The sequence below is a fragment of the Schistocerca piceifrons genome, chromosome 3, assembly GCF_021461385.2.
Source record: "Schistocerca piceifrons isolate TAMUIC-IGC-003096 chromosome 3, iqSchPice1.1, whole genome shotgun sequence".
NCBI lineage: Eukaryota > Metazoa > Arthropoda > Insecta > Orthoptera > Acrididae > Schistocerca > Schistocerca piceifrons.
In genome coordinates, this window is record NC_060140.1 from 662,885,444 (window position 1) to 662,902,880 (window position 17,437).

Here is a 17,437-nt window from a genome sequence, read left to right on the forward strand (position 1 = left end):
TATCATTACAGCCGCATATTGCATAATGCAGTTCTTAACATTCATTAAAGCTGTGCAGCACCACCTCCATAAAATATTTCATTGTTGATTGTTACATAAAATAAAAACAGACCTTAAACCTAAAAATACAAGTAAATCTCACTATGTTCTTTTCATAATTAATCTTCCCATTTAATTTTAGTAAATTATTGTACAAAAACATCAGATATATCAGATAAATAGACATTAAATTCCACTGGGCAACAAAAATCCAAGCAACTATTTCTAAATTGGCAACAAATAAATCTGTCACGTGAATGTTCCACTAGTTCAGCTGAAACTGAAGATCAATTTTTCCCAAATAAATTGATTGCAGATGTCATCTGACAACGGAGGTATGTCAGCTAATATAGTAATATATAGCTGAATATTTTATTCAAACAGGTGATTAGTATATGCCTCTAAGGTTGTAAAGGGGGATTATGAAAGGTATCTCTCACTTACATCTGTACTCTGTTTTCAAATATTAAAACTTTTATTAGTGTCTGAATTTTATTTATATTTAGTATGTAGTTAATGATTTTAAAACTAAATATATAACTCCATTGTTACATTTAAAATATTGCATTATAATTCTATTATTTTATTATTAATTTCTAACTTTTCTTTGTGGAAATCACTGACATGATTTCTGGTTGGTAGCTTTTAATCATATTTTCAAGTCATCGCCCTGAGTTTCTAAATTAGTTTTAATTTAATACTAGTGATCTGTAATTTATTATGTTCAGTGATTGTTCCTTTTTCTCTGTTGATCACAAGAACAAGCAGATAACAGACACAGTATTGTATTGCATCTAGGATACTTGTACTGGAAGACACTTGCCACAGTGGCTCAACTACTAGGCCAATAAACATAGGCCGAATGTCAGCATATGACAGAGAGAGAGGCTGGCGGGTTGTGACTCTGTAAGCTGTCTGCTGTGTGCACATCAGAATGGCGGCATTTGCCACTGCTAGTGTCCTCTGACTTCTGTGCTGCATCTTACAACTGCACACCCAAATTGTGTGTGTGAAATCTATGCAGGGTCACTACACCTGTTTGCCCTTGAGGGTTGGAGTGTCAGTTGTTCCTTGGGCAAGTTGTCAATGGCTGTGATATGGTGATGGCACCCACATCCGTAGAAACCTTGGAGACGAGAGGAGAGAAACTCCCACCAGCGGCTACCTTAGAATACTGGAAAATGTGGTGGTTCGAGGAGTGCTCAGGTGTCCCCCTGTCAGTGCATGATACAACAGGACCAGCAATGGGCATCCAAGGTGGGATCCATTGCAACATCTAGCAGCAGTGTTGAAAGTGGAGGCAACTCCACCAGAAGCTAATGCCATGTGAGAGACATTGAACTCGTGAGGCGTGTGTCCACCAGTTGGAGGGGCACTGGAGTTGCCGCTGGAGGCTGTGAAGTCAAATTCTCATTGAGCGGAGGTTCTGGTGCAGATAAAAGAAAGATGAGGCTGGAACACTGGTGGACAGTTGGCACCCAGGGAGCGGCACACTGGCGTAGGTGGTGGTGCGAATGGGATAGGGATTGGGTGTCCATCTGGACTCTGAGCTAATTTTGATGGTGCCAGACGTCTTGGTCTCCAGGCTGTAGGTGTGGTGACCATTCTGATGTGCAATGATAGCCAGTAATTAGCAAAGGTGCTGATCAAAACCAAGCACCCAGACTGCTGTCCCTGGCGAGAACCATGAAGCAGCGAAACACGATGGTGGGCAAGAATCCGGAGGAGGAAGAGGTCAAGCAGGGTCCACAGCTGGTGCTGTGGAGAAACTTGGCAGGGCCACGGGAACCAGTAGGAGTTGTCCGTTAGGCTGTTAGAAAAAACTGTGATCTCTCGTCGATGGGAAAGTCCTGCAAATATTTTTTTCATTTGGTTCTTTAAGATGTGAACCATGTGCTAGACCTCCCAGTTAGATTGAGGGTGAAAGGTAGGGGAATGAACATGGTGAATGCTGCACTGCACACAGAAATCATGAAATGCTTGGTACAGGAACTGGGGACCATTGTCAGAAGTGAGAGTAGCTTTGGAGCCGCCTTTTGACTAGTGCATTGGGGACACAACACAACCAAATGGTCAATGCTAGGCCGATACACGATTGTCAGCCAAGACTTAAGTGCAGGAAACATCCCACTGGCCCTGTTTAACAGCTGTAATACCTCCCGCCTCCAACTCCAAGGAGAGGGGAGTTGAAGCAAAACAGAAATAGTGAACAGTCCACAAACAAGAAGTGCAATGAAGAGCAGCCTGAAACAGCAATGGTGTTGCGGGTAAGTTGTTATACCGCATTCAAAATTCCCTTATGCCATTTATTTAGTTATTTTTCACACCATTAGGAATATATAGACAGGAGTGTGCGTACACACACACGCCTCACAGAAACTTCCTGTTTTCATGCTTGATCTGTGTTCGGTGTTTAATGGGCTGTCCACTGGACCCCCATACCAGTAAATTTGAGGGAGGGTGGATGGGGAGTTTCCCTTGTCAGTGTAAAAGTTCATGATGACCACATAAAATCAAAGTTAAATATCTCTAGTATTCTTGAGAATATTTTCTTTTCAGTGTTTCTCTCTTGCAACTCAGGTACAGTCTCTGATGATCTTGAATACAACGCCATGCAGATTCCTTTTGCTCTCCATCTATGGTCGGTAGTCAAGAAACATTTTGCATTAATTTAAAACACTTACCCAGAAAATTTGTCAACAGCTTTTAACTCCTCAACTAGTGTCTAAATATGAATTGCTGCTCATCAATGTCGAAGGGAATTCTTGAATAAAAGTAGTGTTCATAATTTTCAGGTACGAGAACGAATCTTTGCTGTTACTTGCTTGACATGAAGTCAGCAGCTGTTTTCTCTGACATGAAGATGAGATTGAATTAAGTAGTGTAAATTAACAAATCAAAGCCAGTAATAAATGGTATTCAGAATAAAACGAAACTTGACCCGTAATGGTTCGTCCAAGTCTCCACAAAAAGAATATCTCTCTTTTCCACGTGTAGATTCTCTGTATCGAAATTTGCTACTATTTTGGTTTTGGTTTGTACATCTACTTCATCAAAGGATGATAGGAGTGAGAAATCTTCTAATAAATACCACAAATGACGATTAAATTTTATTATAGCTGCTTTTGAAATCATGGAATGTTTTCTTTCATATATTTCATATCTTTTAAGAAGGTTAGACCCAAATCAGACGCTTTTAAATATCCACTGCACTGATGCCATGGGTTGAAATAAACATTTAACAATGAAAAGAGAGATTTCTCAGTGCATTTTTATTTTCAATGTATCATTCACGTTGTGATCTCAGAAACATTTCTAAGCAATAAATTGCTCTAGCCATACATTTTGTCTGATGCATTCCTCCAAGAGACTACATTTTCAATTTTTTTCCTGCTGTCTCCTCCCATAAATATTATGCAGAACTCTCAAGAGTTCCTGGTAATCACATCTCACATTTGTTTTATTTAATTCTCTTTCATAAAAGTCTGGCTCACTGATAATTTAATCAACGATCTTTTTGCTAGTGTGAAGATTACTGACCTTTATTTTTCCAGTTTTCCGTCAAATTTTGAACAAATGATGTCATGACTGCTTATTACACCATGTACTTTACATTCAAATATCCTTTTTAAAATAAGTGCTTACATGTGCTAACGACATGGGAAATACATTAATTCCCTGTCCAATTTGTGTTCAAGTAAGATTTGTGCCCCAATAAGACAGTCAGTGTTAGAGGCAGTTGTATCACAGCAAAGAACTTGAACATTGTTTTCAATACCCCAGTACTTTAATGCATTCCAAACAGGGTTCACTTGCTCTTTACCACAACCATTCTATAATTTTGGAAGGCCAGTGAGCTGTTCACTGTCCCCAAATGAAACAATGTTGTGAAGCCTTTCTTCTCTTGTGTCCTTGACATTTAATACTGGCAACAGTTTACCACTCCAGTAAACAGAAAGGGGTGTACATCACTCTTGAAAGGTGACTTTATTGTTTCAGCTGTTTTCTTCTGTCTGAGTGGCCGAGCGGTTCTAGTCGCTTCAGTCTGGAACCGCGCGACCGCTACGGTCGCAGGTTCGAATCCTGCCTCGGGCATGGATGTGTATGATGTCATTAGGTTAGTTAGGTTTCAGTAGTTCTAAGTTCTAGGGGACTGATGACCTAACATGTTAAGTCCCATAGTGCTCAGAGCTATTTTTTTTTCTTCTGTCTGAGTCTATAAAGAGAAGTTTTATTAATACAGAGCTCTTCAGTATTGTGACCAAGAGCCTCTACTGTTACTTGAAAAATATATATAGAATCTGTTACTGAGCTGGCATCTATCCAAGGCAGCCAATAATTTTTCTATAATAAAATCTTGCTACCTCGCCTTGCAGTATCCTCCAATGAAATACTACAAGAAGTACATTGTAAATAATCAGTATCATCAAAATGCCTGAACTTGAAAATGCCTTATCTGATTCTTCAGATAATGAAGTAGTAAGTTTAGCAGATGCAGAAGTAGATATTGTGCACTTTTGTTTCTTTTGCCTTTTCTCTTCTTCCACTTTTTTCTGCATCCACTTCTTTTCTTTAGCAGCAAGTATTCAGTCTACTCCTGCAATGTAACCTTTGTGCCTGGGCTGGCTCTGTCGAAGGACAAGTCTTCTGTCTTCTTCCAACTCGATTGTTTGTAGAGAATTGGCATGTGAGATTTCAGGTAGGTTATCCAGATTATTTATAAACTTCTTGTCATGGTGCTTCACATTTTTTAATTTTTCTTCGCAGTATTTTCCACTCCAAGTGCAAGTTTGTATGTTTTTGTGAACAATGCTGACTAGCTCTTGGCAGACTTCTCACTTTCTTTCAAAATATAATGCACTTGTGATCCACAAGGTTAGCACTTTCACTAATGGTTAATTTTATTTCCCATATGTTAAAAAATAGAACTCCCAGCAGTTGCCTATTTGATGCTAATTTGGGTACACCTATTGGGAGTTTAAGACCCCAGTTAAAAACACTGCCTAACTGAGGTGACACCTCATATAGCAACTAAAAAATATGTGCAACACAATTGGTAACAAACAACTAACAGTACAGCATGTGCACATACTGATAACCAGAGATGATGACAGCATGACATCAACGAACAGTGTGAAAGATTGTGTTCAAGTGAGGTTGCACTCCAGTCAGCATGGGTTTAAGTGCTTTGATCACAACAAAATATTGTTGAGACATGATTTAATCATTCCAACAGTATTAAAGGGTGAGCACTCAAAAATACTAAAGTTAGAAAATAAGGGACACATTAATATTCTTTTGAGACTTAATGACTGATGGTCCAATGTTGGGGACACTTATCTATCATGTTCGGAGTAACAATATCACATAACAGCAACAGGGAGCGGTGGCTGGGATGCTGTTCACGTGCTGTGCAGAAGTTACCGGATTGGCTGGGTGTGACAAAATGGCACTTGTGGCTAAGGCATGATAACACTAATGGGGCTGCTTCTTGCTTTGGTAGAATTCAACCGTACCAGCTATACATGCATGTGGCAGTGAGCATAAGTAGTCAAACAACAACAAGAAAGATTCCTGCAGTGGGACCAACTGCTGTAACACTTGATACAAGGCAGGAGAAATCCATGACAAACAATGCATGCCATACCTCAACAACCGTAATATGGAAGACTTGGAAATGTTGCCTTAGGCAGTGTTTGTACACTCCCCAATCTTCCTCAGCCTCGTTAGATGATGGGAGCAGAGAAGAAAACATAGCCGGAGACAAACAGCAATACCAGCACAGCCTTTCCAATCACAGTAAGATGTTCCATCCGTTGTTGCACTGATGTTTGAAGCAGAGACTCCTTGTCACAATAAGATGCAAACACCAACAACAAAACAGCTAGGAAAAAAGACCCTACCTGTTGCCAATGTGTTCTGACCGCAAGAACATACAGATAATAACGAATAAAAAATTTCATTATGTCTAGAATACGTATACAAGAAGACACTTGCCACAGAGTGGCTGCACACCGAATATCAACGTATGACTGAGAACAAGGCTGGCTGGGTATTACTCTATGAGCTGTAGGCCAGCCAGCAGAGTGCACTGCGGAGAGGCCGCGCACACATCTAAGACTGGTGACGTCTGTAGGTGCTAACGTCTTAAGACTTCTGTGAGACACCTCAGACTGTGCACCCGGATTGTGGGTGTGGAATGTGTGTGGGTCACCACAGTCTCCACACAGCTTCTTCGAACCTAACACCTTGAGCATTATACCTGTGTTAGTATTATCCAACCTGTGAGTGTCTGTATTCATCATAATAGTGTATCATTTGTATTATCTAGCTCAGCAGGAGCCTTCAGTACCTCCTCCATCTTTTGGGTCAGTACAGGCATTCAGTCGAAATAATACATATTGTGTATTATGGACTACGAGATGCTACAGACTATAAGACACACCTTAATTTTTAAACAGTTCTTTTTAATTATCATTTTTATTATTAGCTAGCAAAGCCTGACCTCAAAAATCGTCATATGAACTTTCTTCTTCTTCTTCTTCTTCTTCATTATCCTCCTCATATAAAATGGTCTTCACTGCCATCGAGAGCATTACTTATGCTGCAGTTCTTGAAAGATTAAAGAATCATGTCTTGTCTTTCTCTAGACGAGGACGGTTTTATTCACTGATGCACTTGTTTGATTGCAGGTCATTTTAAGGCCCCCTTTGGTGTGAGTTCTTGTTGGGTTTCATCCATTATCCATTTGTTCTATTCCTCTCTCATATACTTTAAATAGTTTATTTATAGAGATATCAAGAAGTTGCTGCTGTGAAATAAGCCCTCCCAGAATAACAGCAAGTGGTGTATTTTCCTGTCTCAATTTCTCTTTCACAGAACTTTCCAAATGAATAGTAAACTGATCTAGCACAAGAAGAGAACTCTTCTTCAATAAAGCAGTTCTCCTTCTCTCCCACACTCCGTTAATCCAAAATTTCATACCAGTCTTGTCCATGCAGCCCTTGTCACCACCACCACCACCTGGCAGTATTTCAGAAGGTTTGGGATTTTTTTGTGTTTGAAAATGATCGGTGGATTAAGTGTAGTAACATCAGCACAACATGAAAGGACAACAGTGTAGTGCATTTTCTCGTGTCCACTTGTTTTTGTAGTTAGAAGTGGCAATAGTTCTAGTACTTGACACATCAAATGTCAGAGGAATTTCGCCCATATTCACTATCTGGCTTAGTTTCGCACTGGCTTACTTTTGATGATGAATAATAAAATCATGGAAAGACACTATAATATATTGTCTTCATACTCTTGTGCATTTTCTGAGATATTTGCTTGCTTGATGCATCACATCATTGATGAAGAACAGGACTGCTGCACTTGATGAACCAGTACTGCCGTTGGGTGGTGAGCAGTTAGCATAGAAACAGTTGAACACTGTGACGTATTCCTGGACCTGATGAAATCAATGAACTGTCAGTTTATTCTTGATTTTCATTTAAAATAAAGCTCGTGCAACATTCTTAGATTTCCAACATAAACCATTCTGCTTCTTGTCCCTATAGTGCCAAAATGTAGCCTTCCCCTTTAAATATTTGTATGTTCAGGACTGATTTGTTGTCTTCTCTTTTATCTGAACATAGGCACCTAAAAGTCAAATTCTCTTCAGACTGTGCCATGCAGCTTTGATGAGGGACCCGTGTTTGTGCTGGAATCGAACACACTTCAACAAAATTACAACTTCCTTGAATGAATACAAAGCATGTCTTCTTTGTAATTATATTTGGATATTCTGTCATCTTGCATGATACTTATTGTGTCTCAAACATTACAGCGTTGGGAACATTAATTATACTAATAATAAGTTCATAAACAGACTGACATTGTGATGAATTAAATCATGTTAAATGTTTTCTTCTGCTTGCCATGACATCATGCTGCATTGTTGGAGTGCATTCCTTCATGCGGTGGTGAACTATCCTGCAGACTCGCCGAGATTACACAAAGCCCACACAAGTATGCAACTCCTGATAATACTACAGTCTCTGTCCCACATTAGAAAACAGGCAGTTTCCATCAATGTACACAAAACAGATGACTAAAACCCACAGACAGCTTCTAAATTTTAACCACTAAATTATAATCATATGGTTCAGCTGTCAAAATAATCTTCCTAGGCTAGGTAGACATAAGGTGGAATGTAACACCACATTCCACAAGTCTAACAGGATTAGTGTAGTGCTCATTTTTCAGGATTCCAGGGGGGAGGGGGGGGGGGGGTTTTCACGCACACACACACACACACACACACACACACACACAGTGTCATTACACTGTCATGTCAAGTACACAGGAAAAAGACTTTGATAAGGAGGTGAAGATAGATACATCTTGAGCCTGTTGTCATAAATTTACAATCAATGGTTTGGACACAGAATTGGATAGTAATGACAACAGTATTATGATGTTTTAAAGACTTGTGATTTAAGAAATTTTTGTCAACATATCAATCGCATACATAGTATGTAGAACATCTTAGTCTTTATTGATGAGGAATTTGTATCCTATGAAGGATGCAGACTATAATGTTCAGTGTATGGCCCAAAGAGAAACTAAGTTTTTCCTATCCTGTTGTATGCTTCAATAAATCACAAAATTCAACCAAATAAATCCATCAAAAACTCCAATGTTTTGGCACGTAATTCGTAAAGTGTTCATTATATATCCAACATACGATGCAAGTATTCGGTATTATGTATAGTGAAATTATATTGAAGTGCGTATCAGGCATACGTTGCAGGTATTTGGTAATGCGTAGGGAAGAAGTTACGTTGAAGTTATGTGTTGCATATCAACACAGTGGCAGAGCACAAAGCACTTGTATCTTTCCTTCGATTTAATCCGCAATACTACTTGTATTAAGCAGAAAAACCTCTGTTACTTTCAGGGCACAGATTGGAAAATGCCTTAAAATAACAGGAATGGTTACCTGTCGAGATATCAGTGGTTTTTGATGTTTTCACTCAGCAATACCTCAAGTTTTTCGCAGGAGATGTTAGATGTTTGCTTGTTCAATGAATAATAAATGCGGTCTCTCACTGTAATGTTGCACAAGTTTGTATACACTCATAATGTCCCTTGACAGTGAAAAATGACAACATACTACTATATGAAAGTCTTTTTCATTAGTCTTTTCTACCAATAATTCTTTTTTTCATGTAATTCACATTTAACAACAGTCAAATACGCCCATTATGCACAATTTTAAAATGCTCTATGGGGTAGCACCAGTTGTCGATCAAATATAATTTCAGTTTGTATTTGAGGTTAATTTTGTTGTATATTACATTTTTACTTATAATACAGTCCAAATCAAATAAATAATTATTGCAATTTGTGTCAATGCCCTTTCATTAGATAATTGTTATTCTGAGAAAAATTGCACTTGTCTCCACAAATCTGCATTAGCTGTTCTTGCCTTTAGACATCATGTGGGCTATAGCTGTGGTACCAAAAATCAAACTTTTTCATCTAGTAATTTTTTTAAAAAATCAAGTGGCAAGTATTTTGTTTTGGTCGGAATGCCTCTCTCAGCACTGGCACCAGTGTTTTGTGAGCAGTACAGCTATAAAGAAAGTTGCCCTCTGCACAGAATGTAGAGAGCACATTTGTAACAGTGAAAGCGTTAAACAGGATGAGAAAAAAGGTTTTAAAAGTGAAATTATGCTTTCTGAACAATTTTTTTTCATAATTTATGGCTGCAAGTTCAAATGACACTGAACAGTCTGTACATATCCATTGTATAATTAACTCGGTGATTGAATTTTGCCTGAAATTGGTTTTATACCAGATGTTTACAAAGAGTTAGTTTTAAGTGGTTATACAAACATAACTTGTATGTTACATAAGGAAAAAAAAAAACTATTAGCAGCAGTTGTCATAATTTCTTATGCTGTGGACAGCAGCTCATGCAGGGTCTGTACCGACATGACATCATAGCTGTATAAAACGTTTTGTGTACACAATTGAAGTACAGTAAAATTATTAGTACTTATTACACAACATCAACCAAATAGTATCCTAGTTTTTTGGAAAGTGAACACTTTCGTAACAACAAAAGTTCTGATCAACATTGTCATGAAGATGTTAGAATTTTTCTGTAACGTGGTTTTTTCTTAATATATGGTTTGCAAAGTCACAGGCTACAGTGACAAATTGGCCAATTGGAAATGTGAAAGGGGTTGTGTAGTTCTGCATTAAATTCCACAAGTATTCTTGATGTGTGTTTATAGCCCGACATTTTTTATGTTAGTTTTACGTGGAAATGCCATTATAAAGGGAAGAAGAACTCGTATAAAATTAACTTGGAAGAGGTCAAGTCACATTGCACTTACATGACAATATGAGAATAAGTATGGTAATTGAAAGTCTGTGGTGGATGAATAAGTGTGTGATAATAAAAGGAATGAAGTTAGGGGTGGGGGCTAGCAGAGGTTTGAGGCTAGGAGGGTTTTAGTGTTGGAGGATTTATTTCAAGGACAGCTCCATACAGGCAATTCATAAAAGCTGGTTGGTGGGGGGGGGGGGGGGGGGGGTGCAGATGGCACAGGTTAAGAAGAAGCAATTGAAGTAAAGCATGTTGTGCTCAACAGTATGCTCTGCCATTGTGCTCTTAAGTCACAGCGTGGCAGTGGCTATTTATTCGTGTGGACATGTGGTTGCTGTTTTCATTATGACAGTGCTTCTGGTAGGATAGGATAAACCTGTGGCAGAACAGAATTGGATGTATTGGACACGTATTGCATGTGGGTCTTCCACAGGGCTATGACTCATGTGACAGTGGTTTGTTGGTGTAGTTGTGTTTAAATATTGACTATGATATTATTTAGATTGGATGATGTGTAGAATACATCCTTGGGAGGAGTGGGAATGGTTATGGATAATATGGTCCTCATTTCGTGGTGTGATTGCGAAAAAATTGAAACCCCTAGCAAAGGATATGGTTCAATTTTGTCAGTCTTTGATGATGGGCAGTGAATGGGTGCTCCTTTGCAGCTGGTTCTGGGGGTGGTCAGAGAATATGTTTATCACTATCTGGAGAAGTAAGCAGCCACTTGAACAGATACAGCAAAAATGTGGTTATGAAAAAGTCAACTGTCGTGCTCTCTCTTGAACGCTGTTAGAGACAAGTTGTTCTCACACTGAATAGTAACTATGGTGATAACATCATTCAGTTAAGTCTTATGAAAAGGATGGATGGCTACTCACCATAAAGATGACACATTGAGCTGTAGACAGGCACTATGAAAAAGACTGTTACACATTGAGCTTTTGGCAAAAGCCTCCTTCAGGAAGGAAAAAGTACACACATTCACCCAAGTTAAACACCTCACACACACATTATCACTATCTCCAGCCAGGGTGTGACTGTTCCTGTCGATTGGGACAGGGTAGGGGGAGTGATAGCAGGTTATGGGTGAGAGAAGTCAGCTTTGCCCGGTAGAGTGGGGAGGAACTAGATAATGACAGGATAAGACTGCCAGGCAAAGCATAGGGAAGCTGTGGCATGGGGGGGGGGGGGGGGGGGGGGGAGATCACAAAAGGAGAGGAACAGGGAAGCGGAAAAGAGCAGTGAGTGCCTTGGCAGAGAACAGCATATGGTGAGGGTGATGGAACATGAATTGGGAGTAGGTGACAGGACAGAGGAGGTGGAAACTGTTGGGTGGAGGGTATCGAGACAGTAGATTACTGTAGGTAGAGGCGGAGATAATACTGGGAGCGGAGAATGTGGGCTGAAGATAACTCCCATTTGTGCAGAACTGGTGGTTTAGGGGAGGAACCAGATGGCCCAGATTGCAAAGCAACCATTTAAATCAGCTGCACGTTGCGCCACAGGGTGATCTACCACTCTCTTGGCTCCTGTTTGACATTGGCTGTTCATCCTGATGGACAACTGTTGGTAGTCGTACCATTAGAAAAAGCGGTGCAGTGATTGCAGTGGAGCTGGTATATGACATGGCTGCTTTCACAGGTAGCCCAGCCTCTGATTGGATAGTATAAGCTTGTAACAAGACTGGAACAGGAAGTGCTGGGTGGGTGGACTAGACTAGTCTTGCACCTGGACTTCAACAGGCATATGATCCCTGTGGCAAGGGGTTGGGATTGGGAGTGGCATAGGGATGCTCTAGGATGTCATTGGCTGTTGGGTAGGTGACAAAACCCTGCTTTAGGATGGGTGGGAAGGATCTTTGTGTAGGATGTTCCACTCAGTAGTTACTGCCCCCTGTCCTATCACCTCCTTCCAGTTTATTTATTTATTTATTTATTTATTTATTTTTCGTAGCATATCTTAAAGGCTGAATTGACGTACCAGTTTTGCTATAGCAACTTTGATCAGATATTGTATTCAGTGTTTATCATTAAATTAGACATTCTGCACAATATCAAATAGGTTACATTACCATGTGTTTCATGCCGTTTCATTTGAGCTAAGACACTGTATGATTAAATTGGTAAGAAAGGAGGGGGAAAAAAGCACCTCTCTCTCTCTCTCTCTCTCTCTCTCTCTCTCTCTGCCACTCTTGAGTGCTGCAGTAGTCGCCTAAGGTGCTGCATCTTCTATAATTTGTCAGATTTTTATAAAGTCTATTCTTGTTGACGCACATTATTACTGTGAACTGTAAAAAGAATCACTTGAAATACATGCTGTTACATTTGCTGTTATTATTCATTTGCATAGTTTTGTTCTTTGATTCAGAAATATTCTGCTATTCGCTTTACTATTTCAGGTAATGCCTAAGAGAACAAATCGCCCTGGTTTAAGTATGACGAATCGTCCTCCTCGAGGCAGAGGGTACCGAGGAAGCAGAGGTAGAGGGTCATCTTATTATGGCTACAGACCAACTAGGAGACCAAGGTTAGTGCCTATAGGTTTTATTTTAGGACTGTATTTTCCTCTGTAGCTTAATTTTGTCAATTTTATAATAAAGTGTGTTATTTGTTCAACTTCTATTGGTAACTGTTACATATTCTCTCTATTTAAATGTAGAAGTCAAAAATACACTATTAGTGAGAATAATAGTTTATACTGTTTGTGAAAGTTACGTAAATATGATAAAGTCAAATTAATTTCCATTACGCATATTTCTGAGGATAGATGACAGGGTAAAAACATATATTCACTGATGATCCTTTTTAAAATCACTTTTCTTTTTGCAAACGCAGATGGCTTTTTGCAGTCCAGGTGTAAACTGTATTGTGAATTTGGTCTAGAGTGCTAACATGCCAGTGAAAAACTAACACTCTCTCTCTCTCTCTCTCTCTCTCTCTCTCTCTCTCTCTCTCTCTCTCTCTCTCTGTGTGTGTGTGTGTGTGTGTGTGTGTGTGTGTGTGTCCCTACAGTCTGTAGCAACGATTCCCATCTTCATCTACATATGATTACTCTGCAGTTCACAGTTAATTGCCTGCAAGAGGGTTTATTGAACTACCGTCAAGCTATTTCTCTGCCATTCCATCTTCGAACTGTGCGTGGGAAAAGCGAACATTTAAATCTTATGTGTGAGGGCTCTAGTTTCTGCTATAATGATCATTTCACCCTACGTAAGTGGGCGTCAACAAAATGTTTTCACACTCTGAGGAGAAAGTTGGGGATCGAAATTTCATGAGAAGATCCTGCCGCAGTGAAAACCATGTTTGTTTCAACGATTGCCAGCCCAATTTGCTTATGATATCCACGGCACACTCTTCCCCTATTTTGCGATAATACAAAGTGAGTTGCCCTTCTTAGGACTTTCTCAGTATCCTCTGCCAATCCCAATTGATGCTAATCCCACATTGTAATGCGATACTCCAGAAGAGATTGGGCAAGTGTAGTGTAAGCGGTCTCTTTCGTAGCCCTGCTGTATTTTCTAAGTGTTCTCCCAATAAATGGCTGTATTTGGTTTGCTCTCCCCACACATTATGTACATGATTGTTCTAATTTAAGTTATTTGTAGTTATAATCCCTAAATGTTTAGTTGAATTGACAGCCTTCAGATTTGTTGAATTTATCATGTAACCAAAATTTAGTATCTAGAATGAAATTTTCAGTTTACAGCGGAGTGTACGCTGATATGAAACTTCCTGGCAGATTAAAACTGTGTGCCGGACCGAGACCCGAACTCGGGACCGTTGCCTTTCGCGGGCAAGTGCTCTACCGACTGAGCTACCCAAGCATGACTCACGCCCCGTCCTCACAGCTTTAATTCCGCCAGTACCTCGTCTCCTACCTTCCAAACTTCACAGAAGCTCTCCTGCGAGGTATATAGCCCTAAGACATTGGATCACAGAGGGCAAGCAGTACACAGAAGTATGAAACTGCTATACACAAGTCAGAAGCACGAAGCTCAGGTCCATGTTGTGAATAAGCTGCTCAGGCATCCATCAGACATGGAGTAGAGATTGCAAAATTTTCCTTGAGGAAAAAGAGAGTACAAGAGCTGGAAGTAATGAGATGCCTATAAATATTGTGCAAAGGTGTGATGTATAAGGGCAATGAAAAAACTTTCCATTAAGAACCATACAGGCCAGAATCAGCATGTCAATCAGGCAAAATAACAGTGAGCGTTGAGTCAATAATGCCATCGATGCACCAGGTTGAAGACACGTGTTCAGTAAAACACTGTGTTCTGTTGTGTGAAGTAGCCCATACTGCCCACTGTGCATCCTCGTCCAACAAGAATCGTTCATCCATCAAGGCCATTTTTAAGGACTAAAGGCATGATAATCACATGGGGAGAGATCCCAACTATAGGGTGGGGGCTCAAGTGCCTTGAGGTTAGCAATAACGTGTCACATGCCTATATAAGTAATAATTTCGTCAAAGAAGACGTCAGTCTTCGTGCAGCTGCTCGTGCAACAGTATTGTTCATACAGAACATTCCCCGTTACACCCCCTCCGGGTCCGGGGTAAGAATAGGCGCGAGGTATTCCTGCCTGTCGTAAGAGGCGACTAAAAGGAGTTTCAACCGTTTCAGCCTTCCATGTGATGGTCCCCCTTGGGATTTGACCTCCATTTTTCAAAATTCTACAGAAGTACGAGCCTTTTGGGGAAGGACGCCTTATGTGGTGTACCACTCGTCCTCAGTGCACTAAGACCTTGGCACTCAGCATTGTACCGGCATTGTAACCATACCCACTATTCCTCAAATTGGGCCTAAACGCCTGATGGGTTGTACAAGTTACGCCCATAGTGCGTCCCCATCTGCACCTCCGATCATGATGAACTTTCCATGGCACCAGAAATCCAGCACGGTAGACAGCCAGTTGTGGTGGGGTCGTCATGCACCCTCTAGGTTGTAGCCCCCTGACAACACAGGGATCGTACTGCCGATACCTGAGCTGCACCCTCCCCACGTCGGCCAAGGAGTAGATGCCCGTCTCCTTGAGGTATCAGGACTCCCGGCAACGGTCATCCTGCCAGGTGGGCCTTGCTGAGGCTGGGTGGCGCCCGTGGGGAGAACCCCTGGTCGGAGTGGGTGGTATCGGGGCGGACGTTTCGCAGATGAAACGTCAACACGTATCAGGTCGCTCTGCGGCCGAGTCTTTCAAAAGGAAAGGTACTGTCTCTAGTTCTGGTTCTCCTGCCCTTTCCCCCTTGGCCACTCCCTGGGAGGAGGGACAGGCCTGCCGGTTTGGGGCGAAGTACTTCCCCCGCTATTTGGTCTGTTCTCGAACTGATGGGGGGACGTTCGCCACCTCCAAGCCCATGTTCTTTGTTCAGCACATTGAGGACATCTTCGGGGAAATCGAGGCTCTCAGTAAGATGCGTTCCGGGTCCGTTCTTATAAAGACCACCTCCGCCACACAGTCGGTGACGCTCCATGCGTGCGACCGCCTAGGGGACATCCCAGTGTCCATTGCCCCGCATCTGGCATTAAATAGGACGCAGGGGGTTATTTTTCATCGGAACCTCCTGCTGCAATCTGATGAGGAGCTCAGGGCCAACCTGGAGTGCCGAGGCGTGCATTTCGTCCAGCGAGTCCAGCGTGGCCCCAAAGACCGTCGCATCGACACCGGGGCCTTTATCCTCGCCTTCGAGGGGGACGTTCTCCCGGAGAAGGTAAAGGTGATGTGCTACCGGTGCGACTTGTGACTTTACGTCCCGCCTCCTATGCGCTGTTTTCGGTGTTTGCACTTTGGGCACATGTCGTCATGGTGTGAGGCTGAGCCCCTTTGTGGCGATTGTGGACGTCCTCTTCGTGAGGAACGTACATGCACCCCACCACCCCGGTGCGTTAATTGTCCTGGCATCCACTCGCCTAGATCCTCAGACTGCCCCGCATATCAGGAGAAGAAGATACAAGAACTCAAAACTTTGGATCGTCTCTCTTATTCTGAGGCCAGGAAGAAGTTTGACCACCTCCATCCCGTGCCGTTGACCACTTAGTTTGCCTCAGTTGTGTCCACTCCTTCCGCGGCATCCTCACCCCTATCCTGTCCCCCCTCCGCCTCCTCCCCCCATCCGGGGTCTCTGCCTCCGCCTCCCAAATCCCTCCCTTCCAAATCCTCCTCCCCCGTGGCCCCCGCCACCTCTGCCCCAGGCGCCCCCCCCCCGCCCCCAACGCCGACGCCTGAGAAGCGATCCTCTTCTCAGGCGTCCATCGGGGAAACGTTCCGGACCCCAGCTTCCGAGGTCCGGCATTCCAAAACGGACCCCGCACGTGAGGACATTCTTCGGGTCCAGCCCACCATCCCTGTGCCTCCTCGGACTTCCAAGAAGGCCTCCAAGAAGAAGTCTCTATCCCCCTCTCCACCCCGGCGCATTTCGTCTGACGCTCCATCGGTGAGTCGCTGCTCCCGGCCGTCCTCAGTTTCGCCGGGACGCTCTGCTGCCAGGCGCTCAGCTGGCCTCTCGTTGGCAAATGATGTCCTCCTACACCACCAGGGACAGCGGCCGCAGCTGGCGACGACTCGATGGAACAGGATCCGCCTCCCGCCGGTTGTAGCGTTGTTCCCTCGAAACCTGGCCCTCCGCGGCCGTCGAGGTGACCAGCTCTTCCCCCATCTCGTTCCCCCTCTTTTTTGACTAGCGATGGCCTTGTTACATTGGAACATAAGAGGTATTCGATCTAATCGGGAGGAATTACAACTGCTCCTCTGCCTGCACTGTCCGTTCGTCCTTGGTCTCCAGGAAACCAAGTTGCGCCCGACTGACCGTATTGCCTTTACCCACTATATCTCGGAGCGGTATGACCTCACCCCTGTGGACGGTATCCCAGCTCATGGTGGGGTCATGTTGCTCGTTCGGGACAATGTCTATTACCATCCCATCCCATTGACCACCCCACTCCAAGCAATAGCTGTCCATATTACTCTTTCTGCTTTTACTTTTTCAGTTTGTACCATCTACACTCCATCGTCTTCC

The 17,437-nt window shown here is 42.3% G+C and overlaps 1 protein-coding gene across 3 annotated transcripts in view; it reads left to right on the forward strand.

The window, feature by feature from the left end:
* The window catches only part of LOC124789465 (polyadenylate-binding protein 2), a 116,473-nt gene that overhangs the window by 92,070 nt on the left and 6,966 nt on the right, over positions 1-17,437 (forward strand). For all 3 annotated transcript variants that reach the window (XM_047256833.1, XM_047256832.1, XM_047256831.1), the window contains exon 6: positions 12,822-12,949. In XM_047256833.1, the coding sequence (XP_047112789.1) occupies positions 12,822-12,949 (128 nt within the window). The remainder of the gene's footprint in view (positions 1-12,821; positions 12,950-17,437) is intronic.